At 44.9% G+C, this 19,744-nt stretch overlaps 1 protein-coding gene across 1 annotated transcript in view; it reads left to right on the top strand.

Annotated features, from left to right (window-relative positions):
* PRKN (parkin RBR E3 ubiquitin protein ligase) overlaps nt 1–19,187 on the top strand; it is a 1,042,635-nt gene extending 1,023,448 nt beyond the window's left edge. The window contains exons 11-12 of the mRNA XM_034669425.1: nt 11,668–11,785; nt 16,830–19,187. Of these exons, the coding sequence (XP_034525316.1) occupies nt 11,668–11,785; nt 16,830–16,942 (231 nt within the window). The 3' untranslated portion in view covers nt 16,943–19,187. The remainder of the gene's footprint in view (nt 1–11,667; nt 11,786–16,829) is intronic.
* Nucleotides 19,188–19,744: the final 557 nt, after the last annotated feature.

The raw sequence follows: 19,744 nt of genomic DNA, 5'->3' as shown, positions 1-19,744 counted from the left end.
TATATATATATATATATATATATATGCAGTTTTCTACGGGTTAACTTCTAATTTTTCAGTCTCTTACACACCTGGGCCCTAATCAGTCATAGGTAGGTGGTCAGAGTTACCTCCCCCAGGAGACAGCTGGCTGACTGTCAGGCAGGCTTCTCAGAAACTCCTCTAGCATGAAACTAAAAAGCATTTCACACAATCACCATTCTGCCTTGTTCCTGAGGTCCTGGGGAATTTCTCATGCCCCAGGCTTTCTCCTCTTGTCTCTGATCATTAAACGTGGGCATCTCCACCACCGTGTCCTTGGCGTCTTGTCTCACGTGCGCTTCTAAAGCACTTCCGTAGCTTTAGGCATCTGTCCACAGAGTGGGCACTGAGATCTCTCAACCCCCACCTTGGGTCCTCGGGGTTGATCCCACACCTCCAGCTGCCGCGGGGATCTCTCCACCGTGCTGCCCAGCCAGGGACTGGACACCATGTCCCAGCTGCTCATCCTTTCCCATACCACATCTTCTGCCCATGGATCCCCCTCCTTAATTTGATAAGTGTCCCCACTCTAGTGCAGGGGGACTGGCCAGCGTCAGTGAGAGCTTGCCCCCGTGCTGCTCCAGGCTTTAGACCGAAAGCCCTCCTCATGCTCCAGACCTGCCTGCGGCTCCGACTGGCTCCTGAAGTCCCGCACTGCAGTGGGCACATCAGGGCTTAGGAGGCCAACAGATTTACGTCTGCATTTCCAGCTACATCTCCTTGGGGAGGTGATGCAACCTCTCCAGACTCATTTTCTTCATCTGCAAAACAAGGGTCGCATTTGCATGATATCATTTGTGGGTTATTACAAGGATTAAAGGTGAGAGATATGGTTTGGCACATAGTAGGTTCTCAGTAAATGGCACCTCTTATTATAATAAAAACAACCTGTTTAAGACCATTTGCAGTATGCCTACAACTTCTGTGTTTCACCTATAAAATAATGTCTGTGCCCCCTAACACTGCGGGCTTCTCTGACTCTCTTGCTAGTTTGCACGTGACACCTGGGACCCTCCTGAACAGGTGCTTTCCTTCCATTTCCTGTCCTGTTTACTCACGAAGGTTTATTTAACATTTGTCACACCCCCATATGTAGCCACGCCATTCCCTCTGTCTAAAGTGGCCCCGTTACCCCCCCTTTATTTATTCAAATTCTGCCCATCACTTGTGAAAGCACCTGCTTGGATATTCACTTCCATTGAGTTTCTCCATCCTTCTAGAGTCCTCCGTGTGCTCTATTCCAAGAGACTCAATGTATTCTTCCCTGGTATCGCTTCTAAACACTGGCTGCTCTCGTAAGGGCTCACATCACTGCCTGCGTCTTATCACCCCACTGGATTTTCACATTCTGAGACTAGAAGCCCCGTTTTCCAGTGCCCCTTGCAGCCGAGTGCCATAGTCATCGGATCAGTCTGTCCAGAAGTTTGGAGAGTCCACTGTGAGCTCAGCCAGCACTAGGTGCTGGGAAAAGGATGCTCAGGGATGCATGTTGGGCGGCATTTTCATTGGCCTGTTTTGAATGTGTCTGCTCTGAATGTTAGGTCTGAAACCACAGAACTTGTAACTTCCTCTTTTTGCCTCTGCAGCCCTGTGGGATTATACCTGATTAACATCAGGTATATATTATTTCAGATAGAATGACTTAATACTCATTCTCTCCCCTGCCTTGTCTGAAATCTAATCTCTCAGGTCATGCAGCCACGACACCTAAGTATTGATCCATGAAGCACTAAAGCCGTAACTTGATGTGTTATCAGTTCGTTAACTCTCTTCCTGTTGATCAGATTTGGTATCCAGAGTCTGTAACAAGGTTGTGGCTATGTGTGTATGTGGTTGGGGTTGATCTCTAGCCTCTATTAATTGAGAGGTTCACTATATCATCCCCTAAATTTATAAAACGTGATGATCTAGCAATCTTCTTGAGCTGATTGGTGTCACGGATGCACCCCTCACAGAAAGAGTCTAGAACTAGGTCCCTGGGTAGCCAAGGCTCTCTTTTCTCTGGTTTTCTCAGCCCTGCTCCTTGGCCAGTCCATTTTGTCTCTCTTGTTCTTCACCTTCCAGATACAATATAGCAGGGCTTATTCCCCAGTAACAAGAGTGGACAGGAAGTAGGGAGTTACAGCAACCAGAAAATATATGGTGATTCTCTCTAAGAGAAGCCGCCGTCAGCCAGCCAATGAGCCTCTATTGAGCCCTCGCTGTGTATCAGGCAGAGTTCAGGACACCAGCCCTGCTCCCGGCAAAGGAAGCCCTAGATCAGATGGTTAATGAGCACAACACCCAATGACCTATCATCCTGGCCAGGATACTTCTGAGACAGAAGGGCATTTTAATAATTTTGCTGGGACAATAGATATAGACCAGTTTTATCCTAGCTGTTTTAAAGGATAGGTTTTCGTCTCGTGTCCGAAGCCCAGCAGATTAGGGAATGACTGCCATGGAAAAGATAGTATGTTCCTCCCAAATCCCGAAAGGAGCGGTGGGTGACACACTGCAGGGCCCGGGGGGGGGGGGGGGGGGGGGGCACCCGCCNGGGGGTGACACGCTGCAGGGCCCCGCAGGGAAGCACCGGGGCTGGTCAGGAGGAAGAGGGAGCAGGGAAAACACGGCCAAGAACCTTTACTGTGGTTTCCATGGGAAGGAATGGGTGAGGCAAGGGAAACAGGCTGGTTTGAACAATTTCCGTGGGCTCTGGGAGACAGGAGCTGTCCCTAGTTGTCTGGTACCTGGCCCAGGTGTGATTAGGATGGGGGAATGGTGGCCAGGAGTGCGAGAGCCCACTAGAGGAGGGGGCTGGGGGTGCGGGCTCCGGGTTGGTTGGTTTGCATGTGAAGGGCTTGCTGGAGCTGTTTACTGTCTCGGGGAATGGGCTAGACCTGGGAGGAGTGGTCCCTCTGGTGTCTGTGAGGCCCCGCAGGTCAAAGCATCAGAATAAAACAGTGTCTCAGACAAGGCAAACCAGGATGTGTGGTCACCGTATCAGTGAGAGAAGTTTGTCCTCTGTGCCCACTTCCACCACCCCTCTCGGTACCGCCTCCCGCCCCACTGGCCTGCCCGGGCTCTTCTCCCCTCAGCACCCTGGGAAAGCCCCCGATCCCTTTGCAGCCGTCCGTGCTTAGCCCAGGAGGTGCCAGCCTAAGGCTCTAGATCCTGACTGGCCTCTCAAATGAGTAATAGAAGTTTCAGTATTTCCAATGCTGTAGAAACTGTCCATGCATTTAAAATAAAGAGGAGGTGTGCTTTCTCCCATACACAAAAGTCTTCCAAACCCGGAGTCTGGAAGGGAAATGCTGACAAAGCAAAGCCTTGAAGGTGAAAACAGAAATTGCTGTTCTAGCATGTTCCTTTCCCCTCTTCTACCATGAATCAAACCTCCTTACCTACCTCCCACTCTGCTGAGATACGGCAGGCCGACTGGCAGACCCATCTCCATTCACTCCAGTGTGCAGCTGGTTACACGAGACGTATTTTGTCTCGTGTAACCAGGAGTGGAGTTTGCAGTACCCTATCCCAAGGGACCTTGGGCTGGGGATGCTAAGGACACAGCTGTTTGGGAGCGATCCTCGTGCACACCTGGTGGGCTTCAAGTCCCGCTCACCGTGTTCTTGTTCTCCATGCTCTGGGGATCAGAAAAGAAACAGAGAAAACTGGTATTTTGAGAGGAAATTCTTTCTCTTCACATGCCATAATTCTTATCCTTCATCTCTGAAAGAGCAAGCATGTCAATACAAATCCAGTTTTCTGATTCTTAGTCTTCAGTAATGTGCCGTTGATAGTCTCTGAGGCTTCTTGAAGTTGCTCTCTGATTCTTTTTCTTGGGGGGAGCATAATATCCTTTGTCAAAATAAATACTTTATTCACCCAGCTGAAAATGCTTTTTTATTTTTAAAGATTTTATCTATTTGAGAGAGAGAGAGTACACGAGTCGGGGGCGGGGAGGCAGAAGGAGAGGGAGAAGCGGACTCCCATCTGAGCAGGCTCGATCCCAGGACCATAAGATCATGACCTGAGCAGAAGGCTGACGCTTAACAGTCTGAGCCACCCTGGCGCCCCTGAAAATGCTTTTAATTTGGCAACATGTCCAACCTTTACATATGCACATGTCCAGAGGCAGAAACTTCTACCCAGGGGAATTCTGCCAAGGAATCCTCATGAGAAGTACAGACTCCTCTTTAAGAACATATTATCTCAAGGTTGTTTAGACTCATAACGAGCCACTCACATTTTGTGATTGAGGAAATGATGCATTCAGACCCCGGAAAATAATGCAAACTAAAATTCTAGACACACACACACGTACATCTATAAATGATGTGGGGAAAGGTTCATGATGTATTTCAAAGGAAAAAAATGGTTACAAAAAATGATGTGTATATGTAAAAATTTTTCAAGACTGAAAATATATGCATAAAAATGTAGACTGATTCTATCTGGGGAGGGACTGCAGATGATTTTATCATTCTTTAATCCTTTCCTTCACCTCAAAATTTTCTTAATGAATACGTACATTTTGAAATGAGTGAAATATACCTTTAAATAGTGAATGCAATCATACAGTAGTAGCAAAAATGAGAAAATTAGAAACTTATTTTACTATAATTTCCATATACATATTTAAAATAAAATATTATAATATTTGGGTCTTAATATGAAAAGTTAAAGACATTATATATGTACATACATAATATATTATAAAGCAGTATATTAAGCACATGCAATTTAAGGAATAATGATTTTTAAGAAATAAAGTCAACACACGTGCACCCCACCCACCATAAGAATCAGAGCTTCAATCCGATCTCTGGCATTTGGCCGTGAGCCCTTAACCAGCGCACCTCCCTCGTGCCCAAGGTGACCACTGCCCCACATTGTGTATGAATCACCTTCTGTATGTCTTTAGATTTTTAACATGCATTTATGTGTTCTTGCTATCTAATGAGTGTTTTTTAAAAGTGCCTATACTATCTTATCACAAATTTGTTTCAACCTTTAAAAAAATCGTATGTATTTTTTTGCAAATTGCTTTATATTCCTTCAACATTATGTTTTTTGACATTCAATGTGCTGACGTGTATTCCCGAGTCCATTCATTTTCAAAGCTGTGTACTATTTCATGGTTATAAATATGCCACAATTTATATGTCCAGCAAACTGTAGATGAACACATCGGTTGTTTATAATCTCTTGCTGTTCTAGCCAGGATGCTGTCCACATCCTTGTAACCACCTATCTCCTGGAGCAGGGACTCCTAATCTGGGATGCGAGAGGTTTATGAACAGAATTCAGGGGTCCATTAACTGGGATGGGAAAAATTGCATTGTATTTTCATTAACTCCTTACTAAAACTCCACATTTCCTTCACTTCTGAGCATTGATCATGAAATAGAGTAATGTCAGCACTACCTGTGACTCAATCCAATAGAAGTTACTTACATTTTCGTATCAAGTTAGAGTTGTTGCAGATATCCTAAAACATCACTTACGCTCATCACAACCTCAAAATAATGGTAATTTTACATCAACCACTAGATCCTGATAACTAGTGTGTTAACAACAATAAAACACACACAGTAGTATGCCAAAAAATCTATTATTTAATAACCATATTTCAAGATAGTTGGCATCCTTTGAATTTTATATTTTGCAATTTAAAACATTCTGAGAAGTGTGGACACAAAAAAGAAAAGTTAAGGACCCCACCTTAGACTGGGGGCCGGTATGGTAGGTCCAGTAATGGCCCTTAATAAATAGATGCCCGTACCCTACTCCCTGGCCCCTGGGAATATGGTACCTTACCTGGCAGAAGGGACTTTGCAGATGTGATTGGGGGGTGATTCCTAGATGATTCAACTGGGTCCAATCTAATTTCATGAGCCCTCAAAAGAAGGGAACCTTTCTCAGATGAAGTCAGAGAGATGGGGTGGAAGAAGAGGCAGGAGAGATTCGAGCATAAGAAGGACTCCTCCTCCACCTTTGTGATTGTTGATGAAGGGAGCCAAGAGCCAGGGAATGCAGGCAGCCTGCTTCCAGAAGCTGAGAACGACCCCCAGTTGACAGCCAGCCAGGAAACAAATCCTCAGTCCTGCAGCTGCCTGCTTCTGAACTCTACCGATAGGCAATATATGAATGAATGAACATGACTGTTCCAATAAAACTTTATTTACAGCATAGTGGCAAACCGGATTTGGCCCACGGGCCATTGCTCACCAACCCTTTCTCTAGATTACTGTCCATTTCACACCTGCTGAGTACTGAGCTGTTTGCAGTCATTTCTGCCACTTGACACTTCTATATCTTTCTATATTTCTCTATTTCCATTTCTTGCCTTCCTTTTGACTTTTTTGTTTGCTTTTTCCATTAATTTTTGCCTTATTTAGAAGCAAAACACTTTCTCTTTTTTTTTAAAATAATTACACTGGAAATGTAAACATAGCTTAATGTAACGAAGTCAGTGACCCTCAGCCTGAATAGTACAAGCTCCTTAGAGCCACTGAATTCTGTGCAGGTCTGGTCCAGCGTGTTAGTTCTACCTTGATATTTTTAAACCAATAAACTGAACATGATTTTGATAGTTTTGTATAGTCAATGAACCTTTTTCTTTGCTCACAGTTGCCTGTTGTGACTCAGGTCTTCCTTTGGACTCTATCCTATTTGGTTGTCCCTTTAGTGAAGGTCCGTTGATGGGAAATACCCTGGATCTTATGTCTGAAAGTGTTTTTATTAATACTCATTTGAAAGTTAATTTTGCTGATATATAATTCTAAGTAGACTGGTACTCTTTCAGTACTTTGTGGATATTACACGACAGTCTGCTAGCATCCGTGGGGTGAGAAATCTGCAGTCAGAATAATTATAACCCCTTTGTAGTTAATCTGTTTTCTTTGCCTCTCTGTCTTCACTACTGTTTCTCCTGCACGATCTCTGTTATCTTGGTCCAGAACTCTGGAAAAGTGTTGTCCCTTCTCACTCTGTCCCCACGAACTCTTACTCTCCTTTCCATGTTTTTTACCATTTGCTCTCTGATCTGCAGTCTGTGTAATTTTCTCCTCCTTCATCTTCCAGCTCACAGATTCTCCCATCAATTGTATCTAATTTGCTATGTAACCCATCAACTGAGTTTCTAATTTTAATCATTGGTTTCCTTGTGTTCAGAAAAATACACAAAACAAAGAAATAGGTCTCTTTTTCAAATCTGCCCGGTTAATTATAATAGTCTCTTATGCCTTTACCAAACTTCGTGTACTTTTACTTCATTGAGCCTGTCAAGCACACTTATTTTGTACTCTGTATCTGATCATTCCAGTATCTACAACCTTCGCTGGTCAGGCTCTTCAGGTTTCACGCATGATAGCTTGTTTTCTTCTGTACCAGGTAACTTTTTTTATTGTGATCTCGGGCTCTTTGGAATTTTATTTGTGTGATTTTTTTTTTAAGTTTGGCTTTTTAAAGTGCATTACTCTATGGAAAATAGTTTTGCTTCAGCCAGGTTCCTGGGTATGCTACCAGAGTACCCAGAATATCTCAAATTAACTTCTTGGCTCCGGTTCTTTATTCCACTAATCAGTAGCATGAATTCTTTTCACAAAACCTTGTGTATGAGGCTTAGTGGCTAGGAATTCTCGGAGAGGCTTTGTCTCCCCAACCTGCCTCACCCTAAGGCTGAAACCAGCACTAAGCTTTATTAATTCTTTATCAAATCTCTCCTCTGGGAAGATTTTTTTCCGCTAGTCCATCAGTGAGGAGGTCACCCCTCGGGAGTCTAGGCTGTCTGCGTGTAATGGGAAAATTTGATTCCACCTTCCACCTGCTCTGGCCCAGGTTTTCTCCGTCTGTGCTCTCGGGGCCTGTAAAGAGCCAGACTCGGCAACCCGAGACCAGGAAAATAGCCCCATCACAAGACCCAGATTCCTCCCTCCCTCAGCCAGGAGGATTTTCTCTTTCTTGTTCTAGCCACGAGGGATTTCCTGTCCTTTTCTACCAGACCAGCCATGCATTAAGTGAAGACTTTTCTTCCATATTTCATCCATCAGTTTTAGATGTGGAGACCAGGGAGAAATTGCACTCAGTGCACAGTGTGCCATGTTGCTGAAAAGCAACATTTTGAAATTAGTTTTCAGTGAGTAAAATTATATATTTCTCTGATCTAGATGCCCCAGTAAACAATTTTAAAGCCTCGCTTTCGAGTTACAAGCTCCTGGAACTTAGAAAGAACATCTTGGAACATGTGGTTGGGGGATGTATTTGCTGTGTATCACTGAGGATTCGGCCCACATGTGAATCTGAGCTGATTGGAAGATGTGCACTCAAGATCCAAAGCTACTGACTAGATCTTGCAACCGCTGTCATTACCACAGCTTTATCGCACTGCACTCTCAGCCACGAGTGGCCTGTAAATTGTCCCAGGGCCAAAGGAAGTTCTCAGTACCTGTGGTTGTTCTTAGCCATCAGACTTACTCCGTCATCTCCTAACAAAGTAGTAACAAATCAGAGGACACCCTCTGAGTTATAAAGGAAGTTTCCTTTGTGAATGGGATTTCTTTAACAGAAAGAAATTTGCTTCTTCACTGCAAGGACCACCAGTAGGATGCCCCCCATTGCCCCACCTGGTTCTTGGGGTCTTATTCCCAGATGATTATCATGTTTGTGTCTTGGTGGGTTGTGTCCTTTCTTCGTTCACTGAGCTAAAATAGCTGAGAGCCCACTGAGTGCCTCCTGGGGACCAGGCCCTCTGCCAGATGCTGGAGATGTGAGGAGGACACAAATGGGGTCTTGGCTTTGGACAAGTTCGCTCTTTATTGGAAATACAGAAATACAAACACTAATAAAAACCACTTAATACTGCAAGTGAGGTATAAACACAGGTATTTATGTCACGATGAGCACCGGGTGACGTAGGGAAGTGTTGAATCACTACATCGTACACCTGAAACTAATGTAACACTGTGTGTTAACTGTACTGAAGTTAGAATTAAAAAAAATAAACACAGTTATTTGCCTCATAATACACTGTTCTCTTTTTGAGATATAATTGATATGTAACATTGTATTAGTTTTAGATGTGCAACATAATGATTTTATATGTGTGTATATGTATATATATAATGAAATGATTACCACAAATTTAGTTAACATCCATCACCAAACATAGATATAACTTTTTTCTTCTCATAAGAACTTTTAAAGTCTACTCTCTTTCCAATATATATGGTATTGTTAACTACTTTCCAATATATATACGGTATTGTTAACTACTTTCCGATATATATAGGGTATTGTTAACTACTTTCCGATATATATAGGGTATTGTTAACTACTTTCATTCCCCAAACCCACCCCTGGCCGCCATCAGTCTGTTCTCTGTATCTGAGTTCAGGTTTAGATTCCACGTGTAAGTGAGATCATGTAGTATTTGTCTTTCTCTCGGACTCACCTCACTTAGCATAATGCCCTGAGATCAACCCGTGTTGTCACAAAGGGCAGGATACTGTTCTCCACAGCGTCTGCACCAATTTACGTTCCCACCAACAGCGCACGAGAGCTCCCTTTTCTCCACACCTGCCAATGCTTGTTCTCGCTTGTTTTGTGTCACAGCCGTTCTCACGGGCGTGAGGACATAGCTCATCGTGGCTTTGGTTTGCATTTCCCGGATGATGAGTGACGTGGAACACCTTTTATGTACCTGTAGGCCATTTGTATGCCTTCTTTGGAAAAATGTCTCTTCAGATCCTCTGCCCGTTTTCTTCCCATCAGATTGCTTGGTTTTATTGCTATTGAATTATCAAAGTTCTATATATATTTTGGATATTCACCTCTTAGCAGATATAAGATTTGCAAATATCTTCTCCCATTCAGCAAGTTGCCTTTTCACGTTGCTGATGGTTTCCTTTGCTGTGCAGAAGCTTTTTAGTTTGATGGAGTCCCACTTGTTTATTTTTGCTTTTGTTGCCTTTGCTTTCGGTGTCTTGACTGAGACTAAAAAACGTTTGTAAAGTATTTAGAATCTGATAGTGAAATGCTGAAACTTGGATTCGTCTGTGGGGTGGAGGACTCTACTCGCCATCTCGTGCACCTGCTCGGGCCCCTCACCGTGCAGGCGATCAGAGGCTGGCTACCTACGAAGGCCGTGTCACTCTCACCGCTTAGAACCCTGCCAAGCACAGTGGTGCCGCCCAGAGTTTGATTCTCAGGGCACAACGTCGTGCCTTAGAAGCCCGTGTGTGAGCATCTTTGCTTTGGGTTTCCATCCTTCAGGTTTTCTCAAATTTTTTTAAAGATTTTATTTATTTATTTGAGAGAGAAAGAGCACACACACAAGCGGGGGGAGGGGCAGAGGGAGAAGCAGACTCCGCACTGAGCGGGGTGCTTGATGCGGGACTTGGTCCCAGGACCCTGGGATCATGACCTGAGCCGAAGGCAGATGCTTAACCGACTGAGCCACCCGGCGCCTCCGGGTTGTCCAAATGTTTACATTTCACGAGCACTGATGCTGCCATATACGACGTAAGCATCCTGAACCTGGCATTTAACCTTTATTAATTACTCAGAGGCCTCGTTTGTAAAAATAAGTTCAGTATCTTATTAGAAACCCCACTGTTTTCTCTAGGTTATTGGGAGGGGCACTGAAATAATAGAAGTCAGAGTGTAAAAAATAGTGTTATAAGTGTCTGAAGTATTATCATTATTATTATTAGAGTAATGTCAGAGTATTTGAGCATTTTATGTCATTTGCTTTCTTCACCAATTTCTCTTTGAAGTTAGTTTTAGTAGTTTCTTAACATAAAAATAGCTCTGGAAATATCTTTAAATAGTTATTACAAGTTGATAGAATGACTTGCCAGCTCATATTAATTTTAAAGCATAGAAGAAAAAGATTTTTTGAATACTATGGAGGCCAGAATGGAAAGATTCTGTTTGGATTAACATACTGGAATATATTTAAACAGAGACCTAGACCACAAGTTTCTTGTACTGAATCCAAAAATGTACCAATTCTTTTTCTGCACATGTCATTCAGTACTGAAGTACGCAGAAGAGATTGCCGTGTCTGCGTGATTAGACAGGAGCAGAATGAGTATCCGTGTGGTTACATGAGACCCCTCCTCCTCTTCGTGCTAAGAGTCAGAAATAACTCAGTCCTGTAACAATAATAATATTTGCAAACATTTCTGAGAGCTAGCCATGTGACAGATCCTGAGGTATCACGTAACAGCATGCATCAGATACTAGTTCCAAGCCTTTCAAGAAATTCACTCAATCCCTCATACCCCCAATGCACCAGGCATTGTTTATTTCCAGAGCTTCGAAGAAAGAAGTGTCTGCAGAGCATTTGTCACCTTGCCTGCATGTTTCACACCTGAGAGATGTTATTCATTACCATTATTCAGAACAGCCAAAGAAAGGATCTTGAACTATAAAATCAAGCCGTGTTTTCTCAGCTTGTAAGCAAAGATCACATGCCAAGAAAACTACGTTCCGTGCATGTCAGGCCTTGCACACCACTTGTCAAGTGAGTTTATGTTTGAGCTTCTTGCCTGAAGGTACTCCCATCTCTTAAGAATTTCCTGGACCAGTGTCTCCAAGGACCTACACGTCAACCCCAACGTAAAGATCTGAGTTTCAGCTCTTTCTGTCTTCATTTCGCAGGCTTACAGAGTTGATGAGAAGGCCGCGGAGCAAGCTCGGTGGGAAGAGGCTTCCAAAGAAACAATCAAGAAAACCACCAAGCCCTGTCCCCGTTGCCATGTGCCCGTGGAAAAAAATGGTGAGTCTGGGCTACGGAAAAAGTGAGGATTTGGTGAGTGCTGCTTGGAGAGCGCGAGCCACGTGGTTGTAAGAGTCAGGATCTCTAGAAGGATCCGTAACTGAGGAGCTCAGCACTCAGGGAATTTGGAGCCATTCGCAAGAATGCAAATCTCGGCTCTCCCAGGTCAAGTTTTTTAACTGCCTAAGCCTGGCCTCCTCCTCTGTCAAAGCAAGATGAAGACAGAGCCGCCCCATGATGGCAGAATCACGAGATGTCATGCATGGCAGACACTCAGCCCAGTGCCTGGCTTCGACAATCAGTAAACACTAACTGCCCTTATTGTTATTATTTATTAATAATATTAGACATTTTGTATCTGGTCAGTTGTCCACTAGTGTAGCCAAATACATATATTACGGAAACTTCCCAGCCCAGTATTTCTCAGAGTCTCGCCCACAGTATTCTGGTATCTAGAGTTACTCAGGAGGGCAAGGGTCGCTGGTCATTCCTACTGGTTGTCCCTCTTGGATAATAACAACAACACAAACAATTAATTTGTCTTGAGCATTTACTGGATGCTTGTCCTAAGTTCCCTACAAATATCGATCATTTAACGCTCACAGAAATCACAATATATTCCCTTTCACAATATGCATTAGCAACTCAGAATTCCATTTGTAAAGAAATCCGTTTAATTTTAATTACCTGGTTCCCAAATTTTTTGGCCGTGAAATTCTTTTTTTCCTTCCTATCACCCCGATTTATATACCTTTGAACACCAGCATGCACTTCGGGCTTTGGCTTCTCTGAAGATTCAGTGCCTTATATTATTATGACACTTGCCTCCTTCATTAAAATATCCTTTACATGCATATGTTTCTCAATAAACCTATTCCTTTAGCCTTTTACCAACTACTCTCTAAATTTTAAGAATGTGAAGTGACCATTTGGAGATGCCTCTGGATTAACTGACATTAACTGCTGTCAGGCTTTTGGGAGCCCACATGTAGGCCCTGCTTTGTGGGGGTTAACAGGCTTAGAAACGCAGGATCTGTATTTGAACATCTCTCTCCCTAACAACACTACAAACCCATGATGTCATCTCCCAAGAAGGGCTGGCACCTCACCCCTGAGACACTCAGTAAATGCTGGAGGCCACCGTGGCTATGGGGACACATTGGGGAGCTTGCAGATGGAAGGACTGCCCTTCCCACTCCTGTCCTAATGGACGAGTAGCCCCTGTAATGAGTCCACTGAGGGACACAGAGGGAGGCCCACTCAGCCCCATAACGGTGTGCCCGTGGTTGTGGCTGCAGTTTCTCTTCTCCCCTTGAGCTTCCAGGGCTGGGATGATGACACGGAGGCCGTGTGGCCTGCGGGCAGTCGGCGTGCATCCTCCCTGCCCTGCAGCGCTGGTCTGCTCGGCTTCAGGCTGCCCCATTCACGGTGATTCTGAGACCTCGCACCAGCCAGCGGGGCGCCTGCCACCACCCAGTCGGGATGTGCCAGCCAGCGTAAAGCCGTCACAGCCTGGTGCCCAGAGCCCGTTCTGAGTGTGAGACACCCATGCACGTGTGAGGTNGAGTAGCCCCTGTAATGAGTCCACTGAGGGACACAGAGGGAGGCCCACTCAGCCCCATAACGGTGTGCCCGTGGTTGTGGCTGCAGTTTCTCTTCTCCCCTTGAGCTTCCAGGGCTGGGATGATGACACGGAGGCCGTGTGGCCTGCGGGCAGTCGGCGTGCATCCTCCCTGCCCTGCAGCGCTGGTCTGCTCGGCTTCAGGCTGCCCCATTCACGGTGATTCTGAGACCTCGCACCAGCCAGCGGGGCACCTGCCACCACCCAGTCGGGATGTGCCAACCAGCGTAAAGCCGTCACAGCCTGGTGCCCAGAGCCCGTTCTGAGTGTGAGACACCCATGCACGTGTGAGGTAGTGGCGGATGAGAAATAAAACGAAGCACCAGGTACAGCTTTTCCCACGTTCTCCTCAGGGCGCCTTAGCTGCTCGTGGGTGCTAGGCCGCGAACCGCTGGCTCGCTGGGGAGTGGAACCCGGCAGTCTCAGGATGGGCCTCTGAGCCTGTTTCCTCAGCTGTGTCCTTCAGAAAGTCTTCCTGAATGCAAACAAGAGAGCACGACACAGCTCAGAGCAGTAGGAATGGGCTCAGCTCAAGCCAAGTCCCTGGCTCAGAGATGATGGTCTCCTGGAAATAAATAAATAAACAAATGTGTGCCATGAGTCCTCGCGTTCCTCTGCGCGCTGGAATGCGCCTGGAAGGGGGGCTGGCATCACGTATGAAGAGAGGACGTCAGTGGAGCCAGGGGCAGGAACTCTTGCAGTCCTCACTGCTCGAGCAGTGCCGTGTGGGCAACTGGGAGTCAGAAAAGATGCAGAGCCGTCAGGAGGGAGGGTGCGCGGTGCTGATGAACACAGGCCAGTGCTCCAGTTCACACATATTTCGAGAATGCACACTATATAATAAGAGACCATTTTGCTGTTACCGAAGAGCAGGAACCTTGCCTGTCTCTCCCCTGGGCCCAGAAGAGCACCCAACAAGTACTCCTTGAATTAAAAAGTAGCTGGTCAAAGGGATAGCATGTAAACATATTATTTTTAAGATTTTATTAATTAGAGAGAGCACAAGCAGGGGGAGCAGAAGGCAGAGGGAGAGGGAGAAGCGGACTCCCCACTGAACAGGGAGCCCGATGTGGGGCACGATCCTAGGACCCCAGGATCAGGACCTGAGCCAAAGGCAGACGCTAACGACTGAGCCACCCAGGCACCACCGGATCCCCGATTTCTTTGAAATATTGGGATTTACTATAAACGGAAAGCCCTCATTTTTCACCGATAGATTTTTAACCCATGACCAGAAAAGCTGAAACTTCAAGCTTGCTAATAATAACCTACTGTTCGTCTAAACTGTTTTATAGCATACCGCAGAGAAGAATGTGAGCTCAGTGGGCAAGGAAAGCTGGTGTCATGATCTCATTCTCACAGTAAATCCACGGCCTGTGTCATAGTCACCTGAATCCCAGAAAGGAGTTCTTCCTGCAGCAAAGCTGCAATGAACGTGAGGCTCCTGCCTGTTTTAAACACAGGCTAAGCCTCTCGGCTTCCTCCTGCCTCCTTCAGCCTGGGAAGCGTCTTCCTTCCCTTGCACCTCGAACAGATGAGTGTCCACGTCCATTCTCTCATCAGCAAGTGCCTGTTGCCAGTTAAATGTCCCTTCAGGTTGTTCAAGAACTTCTCATTAAATCAAATGGAAGAGCCGCTGGCCCCGCCATGGTGGTGGACATAGCCGCATCAGCCAGTGGACCGAATTCTCTAGGAGGGAAGCCATGTTTTCTTGGCTTCGGTGCCCACGAAGTCCAGTGATGTTGTCAGCAGTTTCACACTCGCTGTCACTTTTATGTTGGCAAAGCTTCTAGAATCAAGAGTCCCTGGTGCTTCTCCATACCGTGGGAGCTAGCATATTGCCTTCCATCTATTAAGCTCCAGGGGGAAAAGGAAGTTAATAACATGAATATTCTCTCTTCCTGTTTCCTTTCTTCTTATTCTATGGAGCCATTGTGATTCTAGTTTCTATAATAAAATGTTATTTGTAATGTTAGTATTTTTGAAGATTTTAGTATCGTAGGAAAACATTATTTACATCATAAGCGTTTAGTCATTAAATATGTATTAAAAATTATACAGTCCTGCAATTGTGTAATCCTAAGTGGGAAATATTAAGGGGAAAGTATCATAGGTGAGTTTTCCCTTTATTTTCTGCATATTTATAATTTTTAAATGCTGTTTAAAACAAACCAAACAGAAGTAGCAAAGTAGGGGGTTTTAAATGCCCTTAAATTATCCTACAACAAATCCCTTTAGTTACATCTTCATAAATGTTTTAAATCAGTGGAAGTTCTTATGCCCTATTTCTAATAATAAAAATGAGGCAGTACAGAAGCAATTACCTGGAAAATTTGGCAGGAAAAAAATGACTTAACAAGATAATTGGTACAATTGAATAATAAAGCACATCCAATGTTATGTCAGATTCAAGCAAAGAACTGCATTTTCCTGAATTATCTAGGAAATTCAGTCAGAAACTGTTCTCTGCATATAACCGCACACAAGTAACTTCCTCGGCATGCCACTGCAGCCTTGATGTCTGAACCCCAGAAGCAAATAAGAAATGAATTTCACAAATGTGGAAAGGGAAGGAATCCAAAATAAGTCCTGGAATAAGGGACCATTCATCTCCTGCGGCAAAGGCCCTGTTCTGGGAAAGAACGACAGACCCTGGTGAAATCTCAGGCTTTGCCATTTAGAAGTACTTGACCTTGAGAAAATTCTACAAGGGAGTAACACTCCTACTTCCTAGGTGCTTTTGAGGAGTAATGAAGTAATCCACGTAGAGTGCCCAGTTTCCCTCGTCCACTCATCTTAATAACATTAAGGAATGTATTCTCCATTAAATAGTTTTTTTAAAAAAAAATATTTCATTTATTTGACAGAGAGAGAGCACATAAGAAGGGGGAGGAACAGAGGGAGAAACAGACTCCCCGCTGAGCAGGGAGCCAATGTGGGGCTCCATCCCAGGACCCTGGGATCATGACCTGAGCCGAAGGCAGATGCTTAACTGACTGAGCCACCCAGGCATTCCTCTGTTAAATACTTTAATACTGCTTTCCCAACTCCTGTTTCATGAATTTTGCCAAGCCAAGTAATATTATATGTTATATGTTAAATAATTAAGTATATTAACATCTATTTTAAACATTAGACAACATACATTTCAATAAGGAATTGACCCCGTCTGTGAAACACAAAGCATTTGTCTCTAAATCCCATTTCAGGAGAAGTAAATACCCGCGGATTTACAAATAATATTTGTCCTAGATGGGAGTGGCATGCCTCACCCTCGCTCCTCTCTTAATGAATGAATGTCCTAACTTCAGAATGCCCTTGGATGGCTTGTGACAACCCCTTAGAAAGTCAGTTCTGGACTGTGTGTGGGTGTGGGAAGCAGTGTTCTCCAGGTGTTTGCCCATGTCCTTTGTGTGCCCGCAGGAGGATGCATGCACATGAAGTGTCCACAGCCCCAGTGCCAGCTGGAGTGGTGCTGGGCCTGCAGCTGTGAGTGGAACCGCGCCTGCATGGGGGACCACTGGTTCGACGTGTAGCTGCAGCCCCGAGAGCCAGCGCCCCCCACCGCCCAACCTGGAAATGTATAAAGGGTCCCGCCTTTCGCTGCTCTCTCTCCAAACTCTCTCCCTCTCTCCCTCTTGCATGCACGCACACAGACACGCACACACCCCTCCAGTTCCTTCCAAAACCACAAAAACAAAGTTACAGGAGAAGCTCCTGGTATACCTTTCTTTGTGCCCAGAGAAACAACAAGACGTACTCTCAGGCCTCAGCAACATGCGGAGCCCAGAGCACAGAGGGGAAGTGCATTCCACCTCTCCTATGGATCAACATTCTCGGGGGGAATTCAAGTCAGGCTGGATTTAAGAATGCAGAGAGAGATTTCTCAGGTTTAATTTCCTACATTGTACCTTCAGCAAAGATTGGGAAGAAACCAGTGGTAAGGAAATAGTTTAAAGGGACTACTGTCAGTGTTCTCTGTAAGACGGCCGACAGGGGGTTCTGAGAATTACATCCTTGGCTTTAAGAGCAATGCTCTCACTTAAATTTTCAGAGTATCTATTCCCAAAGAACCACAAGCCATAGTCAAAATTCTGTGTTTATCCCAAAGAATTCTAACTTTATAGATCCCATTGATGGAATATCAACTATGCATAAACCAGCTTGTCAACTAGTGAGAACTTGTGGAAGTTAACTTGAATGTTGAATGTGGACCTTGCAGGAAAGAAATCAAAACATCATGCGCTTCCTTTCCATTGAATTATTTGAGCTTAGAAAGAAATTGTTCTTCTGAAAACATTACAAAGTCTGTAATTTGATTTTAAACATTCATTTTGCGGCTTGGGGAATACGCTAGTACATTTGGCTTCACTGTAACTCTAATGGGTAAGGTCCTATAGAGCAGACATTTTTAGAAATGGTTTTATAATGGTTCTCAATGTTAGCAGAAGTGCAGGGTGTTAAGGCAGAAATCTGTAAAGAAGCATTTCCAGGGCTAACAAAATGAAACCAAGACTGATTGTGTACCAGAAAGGTTTCTGCTCTTTCTGCACCTGCTCGGCCCCCCAGCTGCACGCCCCAGGGGCTCAGCCCCCCGAATGGGTTACCCCAAGGAGAGCTCTTCTCTGTGACAGTAGAGTCACACCAGAAGATCCCCTCATGTTGACATGGATCAAAATGGAGTGTCCAGCAAGTTTTCATCATTTTTTTTTTGAGGCATTCACAACACATCAAAAAGAGATGTGTTTGCCCCCAACGCACAGCCCTCATTTTCCGTAGCACAGAAATCAGATGAAAAAGTCCAACCTCCGTCTCTGGTTCTCATCACCTGTCTTCTCAGGGCTTCTCTCTGTAGACATAGCGCCAGAAATCCTTGCTGGGGGAGAGAGGGAATGACCTCAGAATATTTCCTAAGGCCATCTGTCCCTCTGTCCCTAGCCATCCTCCCAGGGACAGTCCTGCCGGACCTCCCTTTGCCCTCAGAGGCTGGTCCTCAGACAAGATGGGGTGTGGGGCCACAGCGGCATTATTCAGCCTCATGTGGCTTCGCTCTGTCAGAAAATCCAACCTCCCCAACGTGACCCCAGAGCTGCCAGACTCATGTCACGAAGCCTTAGAGATCATAGCAAGGGAACAAAGAGCCAAGTTCTGTAAGCGTGAGAAAAAGGAAGGTCGCCAGGCATGAGCCCACGTGCGCCAGGGGCTGGTGTCGGGGAGGGCACGTCGCTGACAATCGCAGCAAGTAGCTTCTTACACTGACCCAGGGGGACAAATGAGCGGCTCCCTGTGTCACGTGGAGCACCCCGCATTTTATGTCCATTATAGGTCTCGGGTTAGTGATGCTGTTGTGACTGCTTCCTTCCAAATTTGCCTGTTGTGTTGGGTGTGCGAAGCCCAAACAGGGTTTGCTCTTGGTCTCAGGGGTTCAGGCACAGTAGAAGTTTCTAGGGCTCTGCTCCTTTCCTGGTGCTGGTCCTTTTTTTTTTTTTTCCAGAAAAAAACACTGAAACAAGTTAAAGGAAAAAAACAGCCTCTGTAAAGGAATGGGAATCACAAACCACTATAAATGAACATGTTTGAACATGAAATGTGTAACGGAATGTGAATATATCAAAATAGAAATAAAATCTTTGCAGGAGAATCTTTATTTTTCTCTGAAATGTGTAAAGGAATATTGGACAACTACATTTAAGGTCGTATTCAAATTATCAATAAAAGCATGAAAACAGCTTTTGAGTCTATCTCTGAAGATAGGTTTTCGGTAAATGCTGGACGTGTTGGGAGGGCAAACCAGGGCACCTCGCTCCAGGGGCCTCCCTCAGGGCCTGAAGGGATCACCTGGCGGGGCAGCGGCCGTTTTTATCTAAAAAGCAAACCGCCAATTTAAAATCTAACTGATGACTTTCCTGCTCTGTCAGCAAACTTTTCTAGTAAATGTTTAAAACAGAAGTTTGACTCAGGAAAAACCACAAGGATTCTCTGTGACTTTGCATCGCTCTCGTCGTGGGTGTATTGACTCTGCATTTCTTAAGAACTGTTGCAGTGGCTGGAGTGAGTGACAATGAGCTTGTGTTTGAGCAATCTGGAATGGAACATTCTTGGAGAGGTCCTATGCATGTATTAAGCAAGCCGCACACCCTCACTGGTGCCAAACACGCCAGGAAAGGCTCTAAAGAAACACAAAGTTTCTAGAAATGATGGCCCTAGTATTGACACTCATCTCCAGGGTGTAAATTAGAGACTTGATATTGTGCATGGAAATGAATAAGCACAGATGTGGAATGCTTATTTGAAAAGAAACAGCAATGTGGGGAAAAGCCAGCATCATTGGTTGGGTG

This window comes from Ailuropoda melanoleuca, chromosome 10, assembly GCF_002007445.2.
Source record: "Ailuropoda melanoleuca isolate Jingjing chromosome 10, ASM200744v2, whole genome shotgun sequence".
NCBI classification, from domain to species: domain Eukaryota; kingdom Metazoa; phylum Chordata; class Mammalia; order Carnivora; family Ursidae; genus Ailuropoda; species Ailuropoda melanoleuca.
Note: the sequence above shows the minus strand (reverse complement) of the source record. Positions and strands in the feature narration are given on the sequence as shown.